Genomic DNA, 10,445 nt, shown 5'->3' on the forward strand with positions numbered 1-10,445 from the left:
ATTGAGTGGCCACAAAGGCTGTCGAGTACCCATTTTTACCCCAGTAATGGGATTCCCCTCCTTAGCCGATTTTTTTCCTTTGAAAGGTTGTTTCGTCTGTCGTTTTTGGCGTCTGTTTTATGCTATTTCCCTTTTTCAAATTTAATTTTGGTCAAGTATGTTATTTGTATGCCCTAAAGTATTAAAATCTGCTTTGTTGACTTTACTTGCCCTTTAAACGTAAGCTGGTGTTTGCCCACAGAATCAGCAAGGGAGAGGAGCTGACGTATGACTACAAGTTCCCCATCGAGGAGGTGAAGATTCCGTGTTCTTGTGGCTCCAAGAAGTGTCGCAAGTATCTCAACTAACCACGGGCGTCACTGCAGCACCATTGGCCATTCTATCATGGAGAAGAAACACAATGTGGAATCCTACTAGTCAGCCTTGAAGCAAAACTGGTCTTGTGTGTTATTCGAGATTGCATTCTTGTATGAAAATGTTCCGTCAGAAATGAGGAGAAGCAAAAAAGAGGAGTCGTGTCTGCTACTGCAATGATGAAGTGAGATTGTGTATGTCATGAGTTGAAAGGGGCACAGTTTCAAGGAGAATTCGTTGGTCAAGGTCACACTGGAAGACTCTTTAAGATGTTTCCATGGGGATGGTTGCCATGGGGATGGTTTCTTGATTCCATAGCAATGGTGGAGTTGGTGGTGATGGTCCATGCTCAGACTGAAGTAACAGGTGTTTTTTGCATCGAGTATGAGACTGTTGAAAAGTTTGTGGTGTATAAAATATGCAAGTGTTGAATGTTGGACTCGTGTGTTGGCAGCTAGTGATTGTCAGGTCCACGTACCTCACAACCGGGACACAGGAGCAGGACTTACAGCTTGCCAATAACAGGTGCTTCCTGGTGGCCAAACACAAGGACGATGTTGGATTTACAGGGGGCACCTGTTTCACTATGGAGAGATTTGTGTCCAGCCTTGCTGCTTGACTCTGTGTCCCCAAGAAGTCTGTTCCAGGCTGGTGATAGATGTGGGGCACCTGTTTCACTGTGGAGAGATTTGTGTACAGCCTTGCTGCTTGACTCTGTGTCCTCCAGAAGTCTGTTCCAGGGTCAGGCTGGTGATAGATGTGGGGCACCTGTTTCACTGTGGAGAGATTTGTGTCCAGCCTTGCTGCTTGACTCTGTGTCCTCCAGAAGTCTGTTCCAGGGTCAGGCTGATGATAGATGAGGGGCACTTGTTTCACTGGGGAGAGATTTGTGTCCAGCCTGGCTGCTTGACTCTGTGTCCTCCAGAAGTCTGTTCCAGGGTCAGGCTGATGATAGATGTGGGGCAACTATTTCACTGTGGAGAGATTTGTGTACAGCCTGGCTGCTTGACTCTGTGTCCCCCAGAAAATTGTTCCATGGCCAGTCTGGTGTTAGAAATGGATCTTGTATTGTGTAGAAGAGGGAACAGTACCCAACAGATACGGGAACAAAAGGATTCAAAGTTCAACTGACAGGCACTTGTCCTGAAGTCTAAAACAGATTCACAGCATGACAATGGGTGTTTGTATTCCGAGTAAATATGTTTAAAGTTGTGACAAGCCAAGCCAAAGTTGAGACTGGATGCATGTTTCTGTCAGAACAAGCACCTGGTATGTGTGAAGGTCATGCATCCAGTACTTGTCAGCCAGGGCCCTGTTCCTCAAAACGATCTTAGCGCTAAGTTGATCGTAACTCCTATACTTTAACATAGACTTACGACTGTTATAGCGCTAAGATTGCTTTGTGGAACAGTGCCCAGGATTGTGTTGTAGAGACTGGCAGCCATGGCTACATTCACCAAGGCAGCTATTACCAATGGCGTCAGTATCTTATTCTCAAGCCAAGAGGGTGTCGCGGTGTACAGGTGGACACCACCAGGGTGCCGTTGTACAAAGCGATCTTAGTACTAAGGTGATCGTAACTCCCATACCTTAACATAGACTTACGACAGTCGTAGCGCTAAGGTTGATTCATACAACGGGACCGGGGTCCTTGTCAACTTAGTTTACGTTAGACCTGGCTCACATCGATGCCCAGTGATGTTTGGTAGTGTTTATGCTATTCACCTGTAATGGGAGAATTCATTAGCAGCTGCATACAGTCACTCTTGTACAGGGTGACGACCGGGATCAGGGTGTCGTTGTACAAAGCAATCTTATCGCTAAGGTCAGGCTTTTTATATTTTTAGGATTACAGATTTTTCAGCCTAAAGTCCAGGGTTGGAGGAGGGGGGAAAAAAAAGCCAGATAAAATCTTTTTTTAATGCAGAATGCCTCTGGGATACTTTATGAACATATTCTGTGCTCAAAAGACCGTCATTTGTGACGATAAAGCTCCTTGTATCAACAAAAATTCTACCACTCGCAACATGGACAATTGTCAAGGGAGGCTATTCATGTTCGGCTTCGAGATCAACAAAGATCAATTATGTATCTCTTTAAGGGTTTACAATGGTAAATTAATATGTTTTTTACTAAAAGGTGATGATAACTAATAAAATAACTGACTACGCGGCTATCGGCAGGGGAAAAAAATGGAAATCTGAGTACTTTATTTTTACATTTTCTCAAAAATTAGAGTCGGCGGGTCCATATCCGAAAAATATAAAACGTCTGGCCTAAGGTGATCATATCTCCCATACTGGTACCTTAACATAGAGTTACAACAGTGGTAGTGCTAAAGTTGTTTTGTACAACCGCACCCAGGTGGTCAGGCTCACTGACTTGGTCGATCATGTCATTGTATCCCACTTGCGTAGATCGATGCTCATGATGTCAATCACTGGATTGTCAGGTTTAGACTTGATAATATGCAGGCCACTGTCATATTGCTCGAATATTGCTGAGTGCGGCGTTAAACAACAACCAAACAAACAATCAAACAAAAACACAATGCTAAAGAAACATTAACTGTTTGGTCTTTATCTAACGCCCAGCTCTTACTATCAAATTTTGCTCATTATTCATGGAGGAATCGTGGTAATTATATACCATAATATCACCTTCAAGTCTGGAGCCCATAGTTTCATTTTTGATCTTCATATCTGTTAAATATGGAAATAGGCTTAAAATCGGATATTAATTTTGGAGTGTTCTTCATTCGATGAAGTTGCTTCCTGTTCAGATGTAAAATCCATGTATATTTTCTCATTTAAAACAACTTAACAGTTATTAAAAAATATTAAGTGAAGGGTGCCCTTTATTTTGCCCTGGACTTAATTTTGGATAAATATTTTAAATGAGAATGTGTTATGTTCCGTAATTAGGCCCAGGGCTTAAATGCAGGAAGCCTTGGTAATGTGTTTGCAAGTAGAACAACTGGTTCACATATGTGATGGCTAATGATACTCGTGGTTGTTTGGTTTCAGTTTAATAGGGGGGCACGGGTGGCCCAGTCATCTAAGGCGCCGCGATTCGCTGTGCAGAGTTGCGTCCCTTGGGCACGCCAGAAACCTATGATTGTGGGTTCGAATCCCGGTTCGCCCCGATAATGTTTCTAGGTTTGTCAGCTCGTGGGTTTCACCGAAGTGGTTAACGTCTGAGACCTGCATCACTTTGGGCTTTCCTCCCACATTAAGCTGACACACCGCAATATAACTGGAATACTGTTAAAAGCGGCGTTAAACCCAACTCACTCACTCAATTCAGTTTAATAGATTATTAAAAAAAAACTTATCATTGTCAAAGATTCATGTGACGAAGGTTTGGTTTTATTTGTTGTGCAGGGAGATTTGATCCTGAGGAACAGTTTTACTCTGTGCCATTGAAGTATTATGATATACAGCATAATGCCCAGTTGACAGTTGCTACACTGTATGAGATGAAATACAGTGTTGTATATAGCTGTGTATAGTGTTGATGTGCTATGACATTTATATACCACGGTTACAATATCGGATGTGTTCATATATGTGTGTTTATGACTGTAACTGTGTACGTGTTGTCAGAACTAGAAGCAGGCACACCTCTTTCCTGCAATAGTGCCCCCCCCCATTGTGTGCAGGAATTGTGTTGATTCATCGAGAAGAAATAATGCATATCAGTTTCCCAGAACTTGTGAGTATCAGTGCAGACAATCCAGTGATTGACATCATGAGCATCAATCCACTGGTTTGTCTGGTCCAGACTTGGTCCAGGGGTCGTAAATCGATGTATTGTATCCAGGGCCTCGTATCGCGATACAGGGGTCGTAAATTGATGTATTGTATCCAGGGCCTCGTGTCGCGATACAGGGGTTGTAAATCGATGTATTGTATCGTGGGCCTCGTATCGCGACACAATACTGTATCACCGTTTTGTTACAACAGTAAAAGCCTCACTAAGTGATTTGTTGTAAATAAATGGAAGTGAATCTCAGACTACCAGTAAGGTGAGCCTGTCGTGTGAGACTGGTGTCCTGTGATGTCCAGTGTACTGTAGCTCACCTACAGCTCTGTAGTTCATTGTTATAAGGAGAAGTGCCTTCACTGGTCCAGATGCTGGTTCGCTATAATGTAGCAAACAATATCAATTTTCAAAACACAAGTTGCTTGAATTGATTGTAACTGAATTAAGCTGTTTGTAAAATTTCTTACTATGCTTTGATAATATGAACTTTAACAAAACTAAAAATGATTTATTTTGGAAAGGTATGTGATCAAATATAGAGTGTGATCAACAGTGGTATTTGGGAATACCATATTCGAAATAATAAGCACCCAGGGCGCTCTCAAAATTAGAAATGGGGGTCTCTTTTTAGGATATTATTTTGGTGAAAAACAACAGAGTTCAAAGAGCGTAAATTTGGGGGTTTATGCTGAAATCTTTGTAAACGACAGATATATTTTTCCAGAATGTAATTGCCCATAATTAAGGTTGCATATAACAAACGTATTATGCACGAATAATAAGCCTTGTGTACTTTTATCAATCGGAAGGGGTGCCAATTAATATAGGATTGTTCACTAGCCAGTATATTAACATATATCGCCGTGGGCGCTTATTAGAGCGGGGCGCTTATTACGTCGAATACGGTAGGTGTTGAAAGTCCCGACAAGCCCTTTGATGTACAGGTCACATTAGACTAGAGTTTTCATATTTTTGTTATGACATCAACTTGGCACATATTCTGCTTGATACAACACAATCCCATTAATCATACTGTTGGTAAACGATCAAGTTCAATTAAAATGTTTTTTACTGTCTGTAGTAAGCGATGGATGATGAAGTTGTGCATACTCATTTCATTTTGTAAATCAGAATGAGGAGATTGCTGTGTGTGTTAATGAAATAAAGGAACCATTGTTTTATATTCTCAGTTTGTCCCCCAACTTTGCCTCCACATTTTATGCAGAAACGTGCCTTATACAGTTGTACTTTGAGTTTCTGGCCAGTGGGATTGACAGGGAATGTTATAACGTTGTTATAAGGTGGTGTGTAACCTAGTGATTACTGATATAGTGATACGTTGTTTTTCCCAGTATAACTGTGTTGTGTAACAATATGTATATCCCACAGTGGAATCTGTGGAGTGGTTCCTTCTGTCAACATTTGCTGATGGATTGCTTCAAATGTAGGACAAACTCCATTTTGAAAAACAGGAAGGGGAGACCACTCCGCCAAGCAATCTGTACTAAACTCCATTTTGAAAAATAGGAAGGGGAGACCACTCCGCCAAGCAATCTGTACTTGCCATGCAATAAGCCTATATTCCCTGCTTTGATATACACACGATGTATGACGTATTGTTCCACTTGATATATCGGATTATTCCTCACGGGAGCTGTTATTAGACCACGGAAGTCCATCACAGTCATTATTTATATCTTGTGCAAGTTGCATATTATTTTATGTCTATGGTTGTTGAGCGCGTGTATATATGTAAATATGAACAAGCACCGATCAGGGACGCCTCACCCAAGGAAGTCCGTGGCATTTGTTCATTAAAAGTGTAGATAGTACACATTGTTTTTCATGAATTATCCAAATGAATCCGTATATATTTTATTATGAATCTCATGACCATATGCACAAACTTACATCGTATCAAGTCTTAGAGATGCTCGTGTTGTCACTCATGTAGCCGAACAGTGGGAGTAACCATGGTTACAGGTTACAAAAATTAAAAGGGTAATTTTAAGAAACAGGATTTCGTTTAAATAGCGTTTATCATTGTACATTATCTGCCATGGAATCTATGAATTCTGGGTGACAAGAGGATCACAATAGAAAAACCTTGTTATTCCACACAGTTTGGCTTTTATAACTGTCCATACTGATGATGTTCCTGAGTAACAAAGTACAATTAAGGGTGAAACAATACATCAGATACATTGGTTTTTTTTGTATCGATACAGGATGATACACTTGCTGAAATAAATTACTTGCTCCTCGTTCAATGACCCCTGGCGTTTTTGTCAGTCAGATATCGCATTGTATTGTAATTAGCGTTTTAAGTTCACAACTAAAAATACCTGCTTCGAACATGTGTCTGCAGCTAGCTTTCCTTTTGAACCTCCTCTGAAATATATATTGTCAAGACGTTTCCATGCGATTTGTGCATCGCGATACGTAACGTATCGTTTCACCCCTAAATACAACATACCACCCTACAAAAACAAATGTATGCATTTTAGAACAAAGTATATTTGGCAGCATGATATTTAATTAACGATGAATTAAAATGTTCATATCCCAGTTAGATTTGCTCAAGCTTATTCTGTCTCAAAATATATCAATGCTCTTACGTTTCTGCAAGACTTGACACAAAATGCATCAATTTGCCTTTTTTTTCAGTATTATGTAGGTTGATAATTTTGTTTTAAGTCATAATCATGATCCTAGTTTTAGAGAAACCACAGTGGGATGGCATTTGTTCAAGCCCCTATATATACATGATTATATCCAGTGGTACATGTAAGGTTTCACCCTATGGTATAACTGTACGTATCACGCTGTATGCATACGATATCACACCATTATTTAACAGTTTTTCGTTGTGATTGTGCATTTATTTCATGTTTGCAACTTCCATGCTTTTTCATACATTTTTTACTTGTTTGAAAAACAATGTACAGACTAATTTATTGTAAATAGTTGGACTCAATTCGCTCGTTTTTATCTCAAGTTGATGTACATATGAATAAACCTATCTCAGACAACATTGTTTCATTGATTTGAAGTGAAGATCCGGGGTAGAACAGGTCTTCAGCAACCCATGCTTGCCGTAAAAGGTGGCTATGCTTGTCATAAGTGGCGACTAACAGGATCGTGTGGTCAGGCTCGCTGACTTGGTTAATGCATGTCATTGTATCCGAATTGCGTGGATCGATGCTCATGATGTCAATTACAGGATTGTCTTGTCCAGACTTCATTATTTACAGACCGCTGTCATATAGCTGGAATATTGCTGATTGCGGCATTGTACAACATACCAATAACTGAATTTGAAGCCTGCATCGATGAATCCGTGCTTGTGGGTTTCACCAGTGAATCGGTAGTGACGCTTGTGGGTTTCATCAGTGGTGAATTACTATTACCAGCATCACTCATTCCTCCAACATTACGTTGACAGCGACCCGTGAAGATTCCGGGGTAGAATAGGTCTTCAGCAACCCATGCTTGTTGTAAAAGGCAACTAACGAGATCTGGTGATCAGGCTCGCCGACTTGGTTGATGCATGTCATCGATCCCAATTGCGTGGATCGATGCTCATGATATTAATCACTGGATTCTCTGGTCCAGACTCAATTATTTACAGACCGCCGTCATATACCTGGAATATTGCTGAGTGCGGCGTTAAACAACAAACCAACAACGTTGACAGCAGTGCTAAAACTAACAATGTCAAGAATATTAGACCAAGCTCAGAGGACCAGAGGCTTTGTTTATGAACTGAGGAAGGGACTCTATTGAAAACTGGACACAAATTTTCTCAACCCTGGGTATGCACTTGTTGAGAAGGGTCCAGTTGTCTAATGCACCGAATTTTCAGCGCAGAGTTTGGTTCCTTTGGGCATGTCAGCAACCTAAGATCATGGGTTTGAATTGCGGTTTGCCCGGATTATGTTTTTAGGTTTATCAGCACATGACCGTGCTCATGGGTTTCAACAAAGTGGTAAACATCTGATGTCACTTGGGCTTTCCTCTTGCATTAAGCCGACATGACTTGATATAAGTGGTATTTGTTCAAAGCAGCGATTAAAATCCATCTGACTCGGATGAATTTGTTTGGTTTTTTGAGAGTTTGTTTTACGCTACAGTTTGTCATGTCGGCTGGGGGAGGTCGGGTTGCCTAGTGGTTAAAGCGTTCGTCCGTCACGCCAAAGACCAGGGTTCGATTCCCCCGACATGGGTACAATGTATGAAGCCCATTTCTGGTGTCTCACGCCGTGATATTGCTAAAACCGGCGTAAAACCATACTCACTCACACACTCATGTTGGTCAGTAAGTGTGAGTGAGTGAGTATGATTTTACGCCGCTTTTAGCAATATTCCAGCAATATCACGGCGTGAGACACCAGAAATGGGCTTCACACAGTGTTCCCATGTCGGGAATTGAACCAGGGTCTTCGGCAAGGGAGCGAAACACTTTAACAACGAGGCTACCCGACCGCGCCCAGTAAGTATGAGGTCTGGATTGAATGAGTGTACTTTTGCAAAGCTTTCAGCAATATTCCATCAATCTCAAAGCAGGGGACACCAGAAATGGGCGTAAAAGTTCCCATGTAGGCCTGGGTAGAACCACCAGGAGGATAGAGCATCAGCCCGGAGAGCAGAAGGTACAAAGGATGAAAGCTATATGACGGCAGTCTGTAAATAATCGAGTTTAGACCAGACAATCCAGTGACTGACATGAACATCGATCTACACATTTGGGAAACGTTGACATGCATCAACCAAGATCACAAGCCTGACCAACCAATCCTGCCAGTCTCCTCTTAGTCTCTGCTTCAGGAAACAGCAGATAAGAAATTCCCCATAAGGCTTAGAAAAGAAAAGAGTTGGTTCTCAGACAATTGCTTTTGAAAATATAGTGCGGGCAGGGTTGGTTTTTTTTATGGTTCAAGCTTGTATGTAATAAAAAAATGTTAAGTCCTTTTTTAAGAACTAATTTTTTAAAGCATTTCACTGCGAGGGTTGTGTGTTCGATATGCAGAATATTTGAAGATATTTAGTTTTTTGAAAATGAAACCGAAACCGTGCAGCGGACTATGATGTGGGCCGTGCCTGAGAACCAAGACTATTTTTTTTGTTTAGCCTAAAGTACAATTTCAAGACGTAAGGAACCGACCATTTCTTATTCGTGGGGGGACCTGGAATTTTATATCAAGATTAGATATTTTTTTCAGCTAAAGCTACAGCTTCAGAACCAGATATTTTTTTAACTATGAGCCTGAATTTATTTCAGAAAAACACCTTGCAATAATGTAACTTTTGTGGCAGGAATCTTTTAATTTCTTGTTATATTGAATTTCAAATGGTCGGTCCCTACCCTGTGATGAATTAGGCATGTTGGGTGGCTTGTCTGTGGCCAGTATATAGAAACAACAGCACTGGATGTGGATGTGTTTATTTCACATGACTGCAGTCAGTACAAGAACAACACAACCAGACCATGTGTCCTGACATGCTGCACACCAGAGTTGTCTCCCTGTCATACACTGCAGAGGGCACTGTATCTGTCTTACATCACATTAATAACCTGTTTATACATAAGGTGTAAAAATCTTCAAATAATCACGTACTGAATTCATTGGTCCTATTCCTAGTCCAAATGTACTTCTTCAGCTCATGGCTGGTAGACGATATTACAGTGAGATCGCAGTACTCCACCTAGGCAGTCTGGATGGAAGATACCGTATTCACCATATTAACCACCCTGCTCCAATAAGAGCACCCTGAGTAACTTCTAGACCAATATTTCAGTGACCTTAATAAACACTCCATAGAAGACCGAAAATTTACATTTACTTTTGTCTTTTACATAATTGTCCAGGAGTGAGTGAGTGAGTGTGGTTTTACGTCGCTTTTAGCAATATTCCAGCAATATCACAGCAGGGGACACCAGAAATGGGCTTCCCACATTGTACCCATGTCGGGAATCGAACCCGGGTCTTCGGCGTGACGAGCGAACGCTTTAACCACTAGGCTACCCGACCCCCCTAAATGTCCAGGAAATGGTAAAAAGGGTGTGTATAATTTCCTAGTAACTATTACCCAAAAGATTTTAGATCCATCAATGTTTGAACTAAGAATGTTGACTACCATTTCTGAAAACAAATTAAACCTAATGGTTTTAATAAGAGCCTCTTGGTGCCAAGGTGCTTATTAAGGTGAATACGGTATGTACCTTCAATGCCCATCAGACGCCCAGGAAACTAATCCAGAGGAAACTTCGCTACACTAAAGAACTATATTGATTATTTCCATAACAAATCCCTTGTTCTAAGATA

The 10,445-nt window shown here is 41.0% G+C and overlaps 1 protein-coding gene across 3 annotated transcripts in view; it reads left to right on the plus strand.

The window, feature by feature from the left end:
- The window catches only part of LOC124148370, a 59,166-nt gene extending 52,015 nt beyond the window's left edge, over positions 1 to 7,151 (plus strand). For all 3 annotated transcript variants that reach the window (XM_046519431.2, XM_048398081.1, XM_048398082.1), the window contains one exon: positions 242 to 7,151. In XM_046519431.2, the coding sequence (XP_046375387.2) occupies positions 242 to 347 (106 nt within the window). In that variant the 3' untranslated portion in view covers positions 348 to 7,151. The remainder of the gene's footprint in view (positions 1 to 241) is intronic.
- The last annotated feature ends 3,294 nt before the right edge of the window (positions 7,152 to 10,445 follow it).

The sequence above is a fragment of the Haliotis rufescens genome, unplaced genomic scaffold, assembly GCF_023055435.1.
Source record: "Haliotis rufescens isolate VD_foot unplaced genomic scaffold, xgHalRufe1.0.p SCAF_18, whole genome shotgun sequence".
Lineage (NCBI taxonomy): Eukaryota > Metazoa > Mollusca > Gastropoda > Lepetellida > Haliotidae > Haliotis > Haliotis rufescens.